The following is a 16931-nucleotide window of genomic DNA, read 5'->3' on the forward strand; positions in this document are numbered from 1 at the left end:
GTGTGTTTGACTTCTCTGCGGACCCTCAGGGATGAGGGCCGGGGTGTTGAGAGGGAGCGAGGAAAAGAGGAAGAGGTTTTCTCCAAGACCGCGGTAATAAAGCACTAGTCACCGCTCCTGGAATAAATATGATAAAAATCAAGTGCTTAGGTTAAAGTTGATCAAAATTGTTCAAGCGTGACCAATGAGGTAAAATCCTGGATAATGACTGGGCTCCCTGACAATCCCCTTCTCCCCCTCGCCCACTCGTGCTCGCAGCTCTGCACAGACCCTCAGCTCCTGTCTCCCACGTAACCCCTTGCTCAAAACTTTCTTGCAGATGATCCAAGCAATACAAGTACTAAGGTTTCACCTTTTGGAATTAGAAAAGGTAAGAGCCACGGAGGTGGGCGGAGGGCAAGCCATTCCCTCCCTGTCGTGTCGCCCTCCCCTCCCCTCGACTATTTGGGATGACTTGTAAACACGGCCAGAGGAGACAGAGGAAACGCAGTGTGATTCCGTAACCTGTGCCATCAGAGCATGTGATACCCGACAGCCATGCCCAGCCAAGACCAGCCCGGCACCATTAATATTTTTTTCAGCGTAATTTCAACCAAGTCATTAAATGTATATATTATTAAACCCTTTCCACCCTCCTTACCCCTTCCCTCAGCAGAAGCTCTTTTCCTGACTCAGAGATAATATGTTTAACAAAAAGAGGAATGAAAGCACTCCTGCCTTTCTCCAGCTCTGGCAGGCATATTAACCCCTAGCAAGCACTAAATGTTTGGAAGAGGCAGGGGGCCCCTGCGCTGCGTGGGGAGGGGGCTGTGCCCTGAGACGAGAACGGCTCTTCCCACAGCCCAGAGAGTAGCTTCCTCTCACTACTCCCGGGCCAGACTTTTTTTTAGCCCCAGTTTAAACCGACCCCGTCCCGAGTGACTTGTTGTACCTGTCTGGGCTGTGTACACTCCAGAGATACCGCCTGGGTCCAGCTCCCCGTGTTCTGATGTTATCATCAGATTGGGTTTTCCTCTGCACACCAAACTGAGCCCACTGTCTCTCTCTCTCTCTCTCTAACTTGTTGCTGTGGCAAGTCTCTAGAGAATAATATGTGCTGCAACAATTTCTCTATTGTTTCCTTGCCTTTAACTATTGTGCCCCTTAATTAGAGTTACTCGTGGAGTAGATCAGAGGGTTGTTCTTGCTACCAAAAAAAAAAAAAGTCGCAATCCGATATTTTGCCAGTATTTATACTATTATTCTTGTCATTGTTTTCAGGTTCATGAATTGTGCGATAATTTCTGCCACCGGTACATTAGTTGTTTGAAAGGAAAAATGCCAATAGACCTCGTTATTGATGAAAGGGATGGCAGTTCTAAATCAGACCACGAAGAACTCTCAGGATCTTCCACAAATTTAGCCGACCATGTAAGTCCTTATTTCTTTATGACACTTTTTAAGGCTTTAACCTGCTTAGGAGGATCTGTCCCCGATTTCATTTGCTGCTGTTGTCTATTAGTATTATTGTTATTACCCCTTTAACTTCCTGCAAGCTCGGATCCCATCTTTACACTTTCTTCCCTCTCGCTTTGTAAAGTTGTAGGAACGCAAAAGGTTCCTTCTGTTTCCATCTGCAAAGCAGCGAGTTTGCAATGGTTTGTAAAGTTTTCTGGTCTGGGCGGCTTGGAAAGCTAGCAAACTGTCGGTTTGATGTGGGGATCGTTGCTTTCTCTGCTGCTTTGCCAACTCTGTAATCAACGCAGCGATGTAAGGAAACAGAGACAAGAAAGTTTGGGAGAAAGTTTGCTGATTTGCTCCCCCTTCTCTTCTCGTGGGGATGACAAGTGATGAGAATTATTGGCAATACTATATCGCATTAAAAAAAAAGGGTTAGCACATTAGAGTTTCCAATGCTTGTGCTTTATAGCAACTTATTGTCAGAATATGGACTTATTGCCAAACGCCTGAAGCATCTTCATAATAAAAGACAGTAACCTTGATGAAGCAATTATTAACAATGTATTACAGAAAGCTGGAGAGAATGATGATTGAGTAACCGTAGGTTAGTGGCTGATTTTAACACTTAGGAGTTGGTGAATTAGTGTTATGTGTGTAGGACTGAACATTGGTGTGCGTGGTGAGAAGAGTGCCTTTGTTTTTCCGGGTTTTGGAGAGGCTCTTGTGATCTTTCAAAAGATGTAGACGCGGAGAGACTTCGGGATGTGAGGGGAAGAATTGCAGCTGGTACCGCAGCCCAGGGAAGGAATCGCTCTGGTTAAAAAGAGTGGGTGTGAACTCTAGGTTATTTATAGGAACGCATCCCCGGGGGGGAGAGGGGTTCACACAGTTTTAGATTCAAATGAACTCATAATCTAAATGATACAGTCTAATATTTTAGTGGTTGAAATATTAATTTAACACCCGGTGTGAAGTTAACCATGCTTTCTGCACAGGCGCCTGCCTTCATTTCCCAGAGCGTTAAGAAGAGTAGCTGCGAGCCTAGGGAGAGTGAGCTTTCTAGGAGCTTTTGTTTCCTTTGAAAACATGTTGTTTGTCTGTGTATTTGATAATTACATTAGACCTGAACTGAAGTTAAATTGAGAGATAAAATAATGATAAATTCTTCTAAATGCCCCCCTTCTGGCACGGCTTAGTCCCATAGCCTAAGAAATAGTTTTTGGAACCAAGTCTTAGCTTTCATTTTCTCATTTGTAATCGGTAAACAATGCAGGACAAGGTTTTTGAGATGTTTTACATTTTAAAGCTATCCTTTTGAGAGAAAAAAATGTACACAGAGGTTCTTGAAAGTTTCTCTCATCAGCTATCTCTCACATAGATAATAAACTCTATGAGGCATGACATTATTTCAAAAATATTTGGTTTATGGCATTTTACAACCCTAAATTCACGTACATAAGAATTCTGGGAGACTACTAGAAAAGAAATTGAAATGAGTGGCAACCTGAAAGATATGAGGTCATTGTGTATAATTCAGAGTAACAGGGAAAAAAAAAGTACATGTTTCTCCAGTATAGTCTCTTTACAAGAGTGTGTTTCAAGTGGAAGTGTAGAAATGGAGCATGCTTATGTTTATATTGAAGAGATTAGATAAACTAGGCTGTTTAGGGTTCTGGCAGATGGCGAATGCTCAAGCCAATTTGCAGTGCTCCATTATAATATTTAAATTCACACACAATGATAGGACAGAGGTGGAGGGGGTTAGCATTCTGATAATTTGATAACTATTATCTTCCCTGAGAAGAATCTCCTCTTGCTTTTGTGGCCCAAAAAACAAACTCAAATAAATATGACAACCCATTTATCTTGCACCCTTTAGGGTTTACCACTTCATTGGGTATTATAATTTAAAGCCTTTTATTTCCTGGAGATTTGAGCTATAACATTTTTACTTTAGCCCCCTGCTATTTGTTTTGAAAGGAAGCAATAATTTGTGCAACCAGAACACCAACTGGGAAATGAAGAGTTGTATCACATAGTTACATTTTATTCATGCGTTTTGGGAAATGTGTCTCCTTATTGGATTTTTTTTATATTAGCTTTTTTCCCAACAAAACTTTAACAGTCTTTTATGGCTTAGTCAAACCACCGTGTGCACACACATTTATATTTACACTGTACAAGGTTCCAGCAGGAAAAAAATCCGCTTTTATTCATAAAAAAGGAAAAGCTTTAAAAAATAGCTAATATAAACACGCAAGACTATAAAAAAACAAGCTATCATTTGTGAGCATCTACCTGAAAATGTAGTAGCTCAAGCATGCAAATTTGTCCAATTTGATTCTCCAGGTTTATTTTTTCATTTGCTTTGATATGCATATTTAATATATAGCCTCAGGCTAGATCTCATTTGGTGAAAGTTGGTGCAGGGGTGATGATGAGCCACTTCAGAAGGACAGAGACAGCATGTTGTTTCCTCTATTTTATGTATTGGCCCACTGTTCTGATCCATGAGTCTTCCCCTCATGGTTTTATTTGCACATGAAATACTAGGAGCATTTCAACTGATTGACTATGAATAATGATAGCCAAAAAATAAGTGTAGTTTAATTTGTTGTGTGCCAAGGTTTCTCTTGTGGAGGTGACAGTTTGTGACAGCTGTTTGACACCCCAAAAATCCATACACCTCTATTCTTATTAAGTGGTATAAAGCTACACTATGTGCACTTAATGTGAATGCGAGGGTTGGTGGCAGTGACAGTGGCAGTGCTGATCTAGAGTCTAAGGGAGCTCTCCGTTTTATTCCCTTGCTAGACCTGAAAACAGGCATGAGGGAAAGTAACAGAAGGAATCGGAGGATTAGCCAATATTTGCCTTAAGACTTTAAATGGGGTACTCAAATAGCGCATGCTTCCCTTTTCAAAATCTACTGCCCCACTATTTATATAACTTAATTGGAAACCAAAAACAAAATCAACAAAGGAATGAACTCTTCAGAGATATACCTGTGCTGGAAAAAGGAGACAGCTGCAAGCGATTGTGCTATATGTGTTTGGTAATAAATGTGTTTATCGAATTTTATTCTAGAGAGCTATTAACTGTTATGTAATACAGTAAGTGTAAAGGGTCCAGGGACTTGGTAGATCAAATAGTGCAGCGCTGGCCACAAGGAGCTGAAACTTTTGTTATTACACTGCTGTGTTTAGTAAATATAACAGCCCATAATTAGCGTTTGAATTTTTAACACCCTCATACTTTTTTACTGCTCTGAGGTATTAGCTGTGGATGGGAAGAAGGTAATTACAGCTATGCCCTGGCTGAACCAGATCAGTCAGGAGAAAAAAAAAAAAAAGGAGGTAAGAAACCTTTCCAGCTGCAGTTCAACTTCAGTTTCTCAGCACAGACAATTTATTATTGTTCAGTATAAACATTCTGAGCCCTATCCTGCATTCTGTGTTGGGCCTAAAATATCTGTTGAGATTGCCAACAAATCTTCCCCCCCTCCCCATCCTCCTTCAAGCTATCTAAATCTGAAAAGCATGATGCTTGTAAAATTTGGAGATTTTAAAACTTTTTCAAGCATATTATAACATTTTGTACTTAATTACATTTCTTTTGTACCTTGCTTCAGCTGGTGCCACACAATTCTTCCTTCTGCACAAACCTACTTTGAAACCTAATAATTCTCCCGTAGAAATTTATGGCTTGTATTCTGCTGACTTTAGTGTGAGCAGGATCGGGGCCTCCATCTTTTTGATATTTGTTTATATGTTGTAGTCAATTTGCAGCTGAGAGGTAATAATATACAGATCATCATTTTAAAGATATAACTAAAAATTGGTAGAGATACACATATACATCTTTTTTCTAAAAGAACAGTTGACAGATTAGAAATCTGATGCCTTAGCTGTAGAGAAGTATTGGTCTGAATATTAAACCTTTCAGCTCTCAGACAAGGAGATACTTTTATTTTGCACTTTTGGACATCTAGACATTCTACATTTTGTTAATGTTTCTTCTCCAAGAATGGTCTGTGCAGATTTCTGACATATTGCAGATGAGAAAAAAAAAATAAGGTAATATGTATCTGCTCCAGTTAGATAATTAAACCTTTAGGTAAGATTTCACTGAGTAATGAGGAAGTAACTGAGGGCCTGATGCTGCAAACTCCACGTATGTCACACTTAGAAGGACTTCGAGTAGGCCAGAAAAGCAGGATCAGACCCTAAAGATGCCATTACTGTTTGTAGTGTCAGAAGGGAAACTCAGTAGCTAACTGCAACAGTAACAACTACCTACAACAGTTTTTTCTTTAATAATCTAATTTCTTAGTAGGTGGTTTAAGACTAAGGACATTACGGTAGGCCTTGTGCTTTCTGAAGGGGCAAGGAGCGTCAGGAACTTTCCGAGACTGTAGACGATGTTGTGTATTTCCTCTTTTTGATGGCCCAAGGTACTCTGCAGTCAAAGCTCAAATTGGAGTGTTTTAATTTTAAACTGGGGTCTCTCAAACTGAACTGATAAAGCATTTCACTTTCTGTTTGGTCTTGGTGTTCTCTCTTTGGTTTGAGTTGTCTATCACTCTAGATCAAGTGTAGCCACACAGAATGACATAGAAAGACAATTAAAAAAACAACAAACTCCCGATTTTTCAAGTTCATTTCCTTGCTGACAGGTGGATTACGTCTGATTTCAATCTTAATTGGAAAATACAAAGCACGCAGCTTTTCAGAGCGTTACCACACATGAGTGTCAAAAGTCCCTCCTGATGCTTTACTAAAATGCAAAATCAAGGGATAAGAATTACAACTTGTACATATATATACATACATACACAAATATTTGATAGATCATAATGCCTTGTATTTTGTTTAAATTGTGTAATTCTGGTACAAAAAGTTATTAAATTAAATATGCACCTGAAAGAAAATAAACCTTAGTAATATCAAGAGTAGGCTTTATTAGAAAACATACATATCATGTCAAATTAGAGTATTCCATGGCTCATTTAACTATTGAAATTATTTCTTTACATAGTAAGTTTATATCACTGCACTCCACAACAGCCTCCAAGATACCAACCTGAACTTTATACATACAAAACCTAGACAGACACGTATGAACACAGATGCACACACAGAAACAAATGTGCATGTATGTGCATAGGTTTCTATGTCTGGCACAGTATATAATCTTTTTATATACAGTGGTAGCTAGATATAGATTTTTGTGGTATCAGTCATGTCAGTCGTTCCACTGTGTTTTCAAGTGTCACTTGTAAGATCAAGGTGAGCAGGATTTGGCCTGTATCTGGGGGGCAAAATGCCATCTGTATCAGTAGTTCAGTTCAGTTTTGTGTTTGCAAAATTAATTTACCAGAGCAAGCTCCAGACCTTTCTGTCCAGCCATCTTCACGAAGAATGAGCTCTGTAGCTGATGTAGTTTCTTCTTTGAAAGTGAGTTGTGTTTTGTTTGGTCCTGTAAGATCAATGGTTTTGTCCATTTAATCTGGTAAAACGTAAGGGCCTGATCCTGTCATTGTTGTATATGGTTAAAGTCTGTGAGCCAAATCCTACTCAGCTTGCTTGCATGGGTGCATCAGCTGGCCTGATTGATTTTACTTCCTAGTTATAAATAAGAAGCAAATTCCTTATGGCTAATTGAGTCTTTAATATCACCATAAAAAGCAGTGTGAGATCAGAATCAGCTCTAGCAGGGCTACATATACTCACAAAAAATTAGCCAGGCTTTACCTAGTGGAAATTCTGGGCATATAAAGCAAGAATTGCAATTCAACAGAAGGTTATCCTATATAAAATTTATCTGTTACAACATCTCTGTTAAAGAAATCCTGTAGTAGTTAAAAACTCTTGCAGTTTCCACCAGATTTGCAGCATCGACAAAAGAGTAAGGCCTCAGATTTGCTTTGTATACGCATAGTCTCTTGTCCTTTCTGTTGCTCTTTTCTAGATTTAGCAAAATCCAATGGTAGTGCTAAATCAATTTTTTTTTAACTTTCAAGGGAAAAAACACTGGCAAAATTGTGTTTTCTAGGGAAGGCTGTGTGTGTAAATGAGAAACAGTGGATAGCAGCGGAGTGATCTCCTGTGGCCCTGCTAGTACAAGCTTTTCCCATATTGTCTCCTGCTTTTATATTAATTACAACTTGCATTATCAGCTGCGAGTCTGTAGCCCAGCAAATAGAAAATACTGCCCCTGGAGACCTAGCTTCTTGTATCTATTTTCCATCTCCTTCTATTGTGCTCTACTCAGTATTCACTGCTTTTCTCCTGGTAACACTGCTCTTTAACACAATTAGGTAAGAGCAAGAGGAGCACCATATTTGACTCCCAATTATTAAAACTACTGGGAATAGATATATGTGTGCTGTTTACCTTCTATGGTATCTGGCATTAGTTTAGGTCATATATGTGTGAAAATTTTATAGTATGTACACATACACAAAACAGGCAACTGCATTTTGACAGACATCATCCGCTCTCTTCAACGTGTTTCTGCAAGAAACTAAACTTGCAAGAAGATATGAGAAATCATGCTAACAGTTTGTGTAATTTATCTAAAGCTATCTAGTTTTCTGGTTTGTTTGTTTGTTTTTCACTTGTTTGGTTTTGGTTTGGTTTGATTTTTTTACAGTGTGATAGCTTAATACAAATTTCATTTACATTGATAGAAAAATTGCAATTAATGTTGGCAAGCTTTAGATGAGGATCTCTTAGGTACCTAAACTATACTGATAAAGTGTTTCTAGTGAAATACACTTTAGATGTGTACTTCAATTGGTCTCTTTTTTTTTTGTCCAAGAAACTTTTCTTGAGGGATGCAAAGTTGGAAACAGTTTAGGGGAGATAAAAAGAAGTTCATTGACACGTACAATGATCTTAGTCCCAAGCAAAAGAATGCTGTCTTTTTATGAGGATGTAAACACCTCAAGAGTTGTCATTTTTTATAATATTAAAGCCTAGCTTTGTCCCTCCCTTTCAAATTACTCCAACATTCTACAGTTGCATCTTGTAAATATCCCATCTTATTATTTCTGTCCTTCAACAAAATTCTGTCAAATTCCTTCCTCAAGAAAACTGTGTCAAAATACATTGAATTCCCAATCAATACAATCTGTCTTTCCAAAACAGAATCTACAAACTGAGGTCAAGAACAACTCATCCTGGTAGAGACAGCAGTGCAGGAAGTCTTATTCAGTGATCCTTTCCAAATCATTACGGGTTTGAAACAGAAAGGCCGGTGTAGCTTTTGAAATACTGTATGATAGGTTATGGATGACATTTGCCTTGAAACAGAGCTGAGGTGTTACCAGTTAATTATTGTAATTTTCCTATGCGTGATAAGGAGCTCCAACAGCAGCCAGCTTAAGAGAGCCTGCAGTGCATAAAATTAACATAACTCACTGTGTTCCCTGAAAAGTTTAGGCTAGGTGAACATGTTGCAATTATTACATTTTCTAAAAGAAGGTTCCAGCCTGATGTTGTTGGAGGGCTAAACTCATGCTATGCTATTGTTTCTTTCCTTTTTAATGTATTTCTTCTAGCTCTTTATCTGATTACCATCCGGCAAACAGCTGACACTAAGAGGCTGCAGAGGGCTGAAGAGCTCCTGTCTGCTGTTTGCCTTCAGCTTGAAGCTATTTGAGTGGCTTCCTAACTCAGAGATAAAAAGGGAAGCTCATAGGCACAACTGTGTTTTAATCCAGGCTGTAAAGAAACTTGGTCAGGTTTTGCATTTTATTTCCATCTGAACTTTTTGCTAACCTTATTTTCAACTTTTTTTTTCTTTTTAATAATATCTGGGCTGCTTGAACTTTCAAGACTTCTCATCTTTCTTTTTGTGTTTCTTTCCACCTGACTCTGTAAAACAATGGTAAAATTTTTTGTTTGTATGTTTGTTTTAATGATATTGGGGGGGGTAGACTATTAATAGTGATTTCTGAGACCTAATTAATACAACAACCTCAATGAATATAAAATATTATTGTTTGGTGGGGATTTTTTTTCTGTGGCGTTTCTGTGTGAGGGAAAGTAGATCAGTCTTTTAGGCTTTGGAGGGAGTGGTGGTTTTGTGCTGTAAGTGCTGTTGTGCTGTCTGTTGCATGACAAGTTAGGCGAATTCCAAATCCTGGCCCGTCTTCTGATTTTACTCATGTCTTCCTGCTATGGAACCACAAACATGGGTGCACGTGTATGCCTAACGAGAAGGGGATTTAGATCCTCCTTACCCTTTGGTCACTGAGGGCTTTACTGGGAACCTTTTGAAGTCATGGGCTCTTCCCTTTGTCTCTGCTGTGATCTGGGTCAGACCCGTTAGATTTATGTTGCTGGGTATTGCAGTAAGCTGTTATTTGGCAGTTCTATTTTGCGTTGCTGTAGAGCATGTGGTACTAATCAGTGGTAGGTGATTATTTTGAGATGTTTTGATATATATTTTGGGACTTGATTCCAATCACACTTACACCGAATTTTACAATGAGTAAATCAGTTGATTTTGTTGAACTTATTCCTATTACGCATCAGGGTAGATCAGGTCAGAATCAGTCCTGCTCAAAGAATTTATCCAAACTTGTTGCTTGCTGCTTTCAGGATCTCCTTGTGCTTTAATAGTTCGGTTTTATTTCACAATGCAGATTTTAAACACAATCAAAACGAAGAAGCATTTTTTTTTGAGGGGAAGGGGTTTTTCTTTGTTTTGTTGTTGAATTATTATAATGTGCTTGATTTAAGTTGTCACATACAGGTGACAAGTAATGCAGGTCCAGCCCCTAGTCTGATCTGTTTCATGTGTTCTTGCTCTCCTTTTCTGCCAGAGGAAATTCCATCTCTTGCCTGCCTTCATGTGGTGCTGATAAAGCTCTTCCTGTACAGTAGAATTCCTGTTTTCCTTTAAGCAACAGCAGGGTATTGGGAATGATCAGGAAAGGGGAGGAGAACAGGAGGAGAACACACTCAACAAAGTAGCACTGAACTGTAACATGAAGTTTTCCTCACTTACCCTTTTAAATAGCAGCTCCCCGCTCTGGGAAAGCCAATACTCAATAAATTAGAAAGCTCACATGAATTATGTGACTGAAGTGCAGTAGTTGAGGTCTTACCTAGCCAAGTTTTGCAAACTTCATATGTCTGTCTTCTGCATTCCCTTTTGTCGTGTTTTATGCATAGTAATGTAGAAAGAATTACATAACAATCGCTATACATGTTATTTTATATAATCACCTGGTGGTTATTCTTGACAATACTTGTAAGCGAACTGTTAGAGTGTTACATCTAGAAAGGCTTTTGAAATGTGTCATATCAAGGTGGTATTGGGGGGAGGGGAGTGAGGAAGCATCTTTCCTGGTACATAATGTCTTTCAGAAAAAGCTTGCTTTCCCCTCACAACTTTGCATTTACTTGAAGTTTTTCCAGCATTCAAATGGGTGAGAGAGAGGGCAGGTTGTGAAGACACGCTCCTTCCCCATGCACATTCTCTTCTACTTCTTGAAACAGTTTCCCTTCTCTTCCTCTCCCTTCCCTTCTCGGGTCAGTCTGGAAAAACAAAGTGCGGGGAGATAGTCTGCATATCAACTATCTTGATCCTAACATGAACATCTTAATGTCAAACTGTGCAGGTTGATGCTTTTCCGCTTGTGTAACTCACTAAGAAACTTAATTTTTTAATGTTTCCTCCCCTGAAAGATTCTTCAGTACTATTCAAACAATTAAATCCAGACGACTCTTTGGACAGTTTAGAAAAGAAAAATATCTGTCCTTTATTTTACCAAGTAAATCTTTGTACCTCCTCTGCTTGTCTTTGCTGAAGAATTATTACACTGTGCAAAGAGTATCGGTGTTTGGCACATTTCAGAAATGCTAATGTGTATATTTCCCCCCCCCTCCTCCCCTCTTCTCCCGATTTTCTTTCTGTTCTTCATTTGCTATTGGAATGGGAACTGTGGAAAAAATTCCTTGGCACTCTGACACCAGAATCCTTCATCTTGGAGAGACCACGATGATGCAACCTCAACGCACTCGGCAGGCACACCGGGGCCCTCCAGTGGGGGCCACGCTTCCCAGAGTGGAGACAACAGCAGCGAGCAAGGTAAAAGGTCAAACTTTTTTCCTCTGCAAAGTAGGCATGACTAAAATAACTCCAGCTTTTTTTTTATTGTATCAGTACATCTGCCTTAGAGTAAACATGGAGTGGCAGACTTGCAGTATAATCAGTTGTAACTTAGGGAGACGGTATTTCCTTTTCCTAACCCACTTAGCTGCATTTTATTATTATTTCAAAGTGAAATATCTAATCTTCAAACAAGCTTTGTAACAACAATTGATTAGTTCTGCCAATTCCTTTACAAATTTGGTTATCTACAGTTTATTTTTGTGTGGTGTAAGTAAATATAATGACAGACATACTCTCCAGCTGTGATGCAGTTGTTTGAGCTGGGTTGTAGATGGAGAATTTAACCTGTAGTTTTAGCTGGGGAAGAGACTCCTATATCAAGTTACGAAGCTGCTAAATTGTATAAAGTGGAAGCAAAACCCAAATTGGACAGAAAAAATGTTTCTTGCAAAGTTTGCTTGTACAGACTTGTTTCTGCTTCTGAAAATCTGAATTCAGAATGGTAAATAGAGATGTACCTGAACTGCAAAACCTCTGCTGGGTCCATACAGTGAAGCTTTCTCAAGCATTCAGGAGGTTTGATTATTATTTCAGGGTTTTTTGTTTTATTTCCTACTGCACTGCACCTTGTGTGTGGTCATCTGCATCCATGCTGAGTGAGTGTCAAAGGCTGTCATTCTGATATGATAGTGTTTTACACTTGCTCATTAGAAGTATAAGTGACTCCAGAAGGTATAAGAGTCAAGCCTCCAGTGCTAAAAGTTGTGTAAAGATGGCCTGCTGTCACTCTTGGATCTTGACTCAGAATTGGTATTTTTAAGACCAAAGTCTAAGGTGGTCTCCGTTCTTGTTTTTCTCTGCAAACATGGTAAGTCTCGGCTAGTGAGACATTACCTTTACAAGGTCTTACGATATACTCGTTCCAACTTGTGCCTCTGCAGCATTTTGCCACTGTGTTTCCCCCACATGAGAGTTACACATACCCAACAGAGCCAACTGACAGGTCTGCCATCTGACTAGCCATGCGGGATCCCGAAACTGGAGAGGGGAGCAGCCTTCAGGGCTAGAGCTGCTGTGACTAGCTGTGTGCTGTGCGCCACTTCCCACCATGATATTTGCCACGCTTAGGCGGCAGAGCACATATGCAATTTCACGTCTCTCACGTGGCCCACTGCTTGGCACAGAGTTAGATCCCCTCGTCTGTCTCACGATCTGGTGTCGTATGCATTGCGATTCTAGGCGCTTGCAAAGTTTGTTTCTGGTAGAGTGGTTTGGGTTTGTCTCCCATTTGTATGAATTGTTTATACATTTGTAATCTTATTGCTGATAGAAAGCAGCCATGGCACAGGGTGTGATCCAACGCCAGCATGAGTCACACAAGATTTTTTTCAATGTGGTTGGATTGGAGCTGTACAAGGCTCAGCGTGAACTATTACAGCTTCAGCAGCTAATGAAAGGGAGAATTTGACTGCTAAACTGCAAATCAGTGTTATGTCTATTAGCTATTAGACTTTACTTCTGTTACAATGTTTACATTGTTTACATTTACATTTTACATTGTGGCTAAGATTCTTGGTGTACAAGATCATCATTTACCTACTTAAAAATTATTCCTCTGAGTCACCTCCCATAGCATGTTCATTTCACCCCTAGGTAAGAAGTTTCCTCCACCTGTATCTCCACTCTGCCCCAGCAACTGCTTAGAAATTGAAGGAGTTTCTCCATTGAGCTATGCTTGATGTAAAGAAATCCCTTGTATCTACATCCAGGAATCTTGCATTTCACTAGTCTCTGATCCCTTGTCATGTAACTGGGGGTGCCTGAGAAATATTGCTAAGCATAAAGGAAAGTAGTTGATGATAACTACAGCAGCTTCCCATTGGAGACTGAGGTTTCATGTGATATATATGTTAAGCAAACCTGTTACAGTAATTTCTGTGGAAGGGGAACAACCGCTGCTAGTGCTGCCCAGCCTAGCAGGGTGAAACATCACCAGTACGCTTCCCTTTGTGCTCAGTTGGACCTTTTAAAGGGAAGCAGTCGTCCAGTGGCAAATCAGCATTCCACTCAGCTGCCGGCAGCTGAAAGATCTATGACCCTACAGCACCGGCAAAATTCCCATTGGAGACAGCTTTGGATTGCTCTTCCCCTCTCAACACTGTGAAAGACTAAATAGAGGGAGGCCTGTCTTGACTTTTCCTTATGCTTCCTTGAGGGGGGTAGGGTTTACTTCATAACTCATGAACTGGCAGTGAATAGGTCCCAGATAGTGCCAAGATGGGTAGATGTCCTCTTGAGCTATTCTGGTGCAGTCACTTATTTGGGTCAACTTAGTTTCCCTGCAGTTTTGTCAAGACCTTCTACAAATGCTGCTTCAAGTATTCCACTTGCCCCAAAGGATTTCTTGGGAATGGGAGCTCGTTAGGCAGTCTTGTGTTACATTAGCAACTTAGGGTCTCCTCCACTGATGCCTGATGGCAGCAGAAATTGATTCAAAGTAGAGTAAATATCTTTTGGCTCTTGGGACCACGCTTTCCAGGGGTCTCTGCTTTTGCTTTAAGTCTATGATGTGCAGATTGTGACGTTTTTTAGGAGGGGCAGGAGTGAAGATGGAAAGGAATTGGGCGAGTGATGATATAATTTCTGCTGAGTTTCTTTGCATTAGCTAGATCTATTCATTGCACAGAGGAATCTGTCCATGATTCTTAAAGTCAGAACCAAAAGAAAAAGGTGTAGGAATTTTGTTTGTTCATGGAAGACAGCCTCTCCACAGCAGCGCATTACTACCCTCTGGCATCAAAAGGGTTAATCTAGTCAGTGTTTGGTATTATTAGAAACATGCTGGCATTGAAAAAGATAAGAAAAGGGACTTCAGGCAGTAAATGTTGAAAGATTATCCTAATTTTATTAGTGGTGAGTGTCCATGTTGTTCTTAACGTGTCACCTCACTTGTTCAACAGAAAACTAAGCTATACAACGTATTGATCACCTAGCAAACCAAAGTACTAGTGACCTGTGATCTACTAAGAATTTATTGACTTTATCCCAGTTTAGATCCACAAATGCAGATCAATGCCATGTAATACTATTTTAGAGATTAGTAATTATGTAGTAGGTCTGATCAACTTTTCCCCTGCCCTGGAAAGAGAAAGAGTTAAACACATCCAATAATAAAAATAAAACACTCTAAACATCTTACAAAGGAGAGAAAGAAGAAGCTGATTTAATGGTCTAATGAGGCCATCTTCCAGAGACTTGTTTTGTGTAGGGCTTGCTTTGACCTTTCGCTTTGCTCAGGAGCCCAACGCTTCATTTTTCACATTCTTGCAATTACGTTAACGCTTCAAGCATTTCTGACTCCAAGTCAGCTAGCAACACCAGGCATAACTCAACACTGTGAGTTTTTCTCCTCTCTGTAGATTCATTAACAGGTCACCGGGGTCCCAACTGAAATTTAAAACTGACTGGTTCTGTTGGGTTAGCTGAGTTATAGCAAGGGAGATGGCAGGAAAGGGGCTGAGAGAAGGGGAGGGGTGAGAGAAGACCCTGGGGTTTTTGCCAGGGAATATATGTGTAAAAACCTTATGCTGAAGATTAAAAGGTGTGTGTAGCTTTATCATCCACCCTTTCCTTTGGAAGGGAAATAACACATCTGAAAATCTTCTGGGGTATTGTGTTTTCCTTATTCTTTGTGAAACAAAGTGAAAACAGCCACTGCCTTTACATACAAGGCTAAATGACTCCTAGAATTCAGCATCCGTTTGTACCGCAGTGATGGATATGACGCTCCCAGACTTTAATTCCTATTTAATCTTTTTATGGGATATTTCAAATAATGAATATGGCAGATTATGCATGAAAAGTGGGAAATAAATCTTTTTAAGGTTTAAAAACTTGTGGTCTGCAGGCAAGCACCAGGGAATAGTTTCAGTTTCATATTTTACGATACTAGGATTATGTACCTGATTTGTCATATTTTTAGTTCAGTGACTCAAAGGGCCCGATCCAGCCAAGTCAGATGGAGGCTGTGTTTCTTCAGGACCTTTCAGGAAGTCCACCGTCTCTTTAGGTTAAGCCTGGTGTCATAAACTTTACCATAAGAGAGAAACCAGAGACAAGGAACTTCTAGGTTATACAGCAGTAAAAATAATAATTGGGCATCACATCCCTTTGCCTTACCCATGTGAGTAGTTCATCATGTGTGGTTTTTTTGGTTTGGTGGTTTGCTTTTTTTTTTTCTGATGGAACTACTTGTGCTGAATGAAGATCTGCCCCTTTATAAATAATATCTGAGGCTACTCTCCAGGGCAGTATCTTAAAGTAGTTTAGAAATGCTTTCATGACAGCTTGATGTTTGTCCCACAGACTCGTCCACAATAGTTCTCTGTGGCAAAGACTTGTCATCTGGTTCTGGGAAAAGTCAACTAAGATATTAGCTGAAATTATGTGTTCATCTCAGGTTACATCTCTGGGTTGATGCATATTGGAAAAATTAGGTAGTTCATTTATTATTCATTATATACCATTTTGTAATAATGATGGCATACAAATTAAATTTGCTTATAAAACTAGCTGATGTGCCCAAAGGTTTGTCCTAGTATCGAAACTCTACTGAAGCTACATAAAGTTTTGAACCAAACTCCAACAGGCAGAAAAAGGAAAGGGTTATGTTGTTTTTAATTAAAAAAAAACCCAAACAAAGCAAACACATTCATGCACTCTTCAGAAGTTTAATGTCCAAAAGCCAATGCTAAAACTTCTTCTTAGTGCTGTGTGTATAGGAAAGCCTGCTGAGGTTAGTAAGCATATTCATCACAAGGATTCAGAATATATTTTATTCCTTTATATTTTTACCTATAAAGTCATAGGGTATGATTTTATTAGAAGAGAGCTGTCTTTTGTAAGAAAGGAAATTCCTAATAGAAAGACTCAAACATCCAGACTGTGAAAAATCAAACTTGCTAATAAATAATGCTTCACTGGAGATGCATTATTTCAAAAGGCGCAGCTCTCATAAAGGTGAACTGTATGAAGTAAGAAAAACTCTTAAAGAACAATGACTTTTTTCAGCTGAGGAATATACAGGAAGAGAGTAGCCCTTATTAATTCATCTCTTCCTTTCAAGTTTGAGGGGCCCATCCTTGTGTTGATATGTATGAGTAATTCCCATTAATGGTGATGGGAGTTACGCATGTGGACTGATAAAGAATAGACTCCTTAGTGTTCAAAGCACATGAAATTTACATTTTTTTCCATTGCTGTAATTGAGATGTTGACAAATTGGAGAATATTGATGAGCCTTTGTTTTAAGTATTTCTTGCCAAGTTTGCTTTATGTTTTCATGGTTTGAACAATGGTCTGGG

General features: G+C 39.4%; 1 protein-coding gene across 1 annotated transcript in view; it reads left to right on the forward strand.

Annotated features, from left to right (window-relative positions):
* Nucleotides 1-319: 319 nt before the first annotated feature.
* LOC104544646 (homeobox protein Meis2) overlaps nucleotides 320-16931 on the forward strand; it is a gene marked incomplete at both ends in the record, with an annotated part of 106120 nt that continues 89508 nt past the window's right edge. Inside the window, 3 exons of the mRNA XM_010189569.1 lie at nucleotides 320-370; nucleotides 1261-1410; nucleotides 11430-11544. Coding sequence (XP_010187871.1) covers nucleotides 320-370; nucleotides 1261-1410; nucleotides 11430-11544 — 316 coding nt within the window. The remainder of the gene's footprint in view (nucleotides 371-1260; nucleotides 1411-11429; nucleotides 11545-16931) is intronic.

Source organism: Mesitornis unicolor, unplaced genomic scaffold, assembly GCF_000695765.1.
Source record: "Mesitornis unicolor isolate BGI_N332 unplaced genomic scaffold, ASM69576v1 scaffold12998, whole genome shotgun sequence".
Lineage (NCBI taxonomy): Eukaryota > Metazoa > Chordata > Aves > Mesitornithiformes > Mesitornithidae > Mesitornis > Mesitornis unicolor.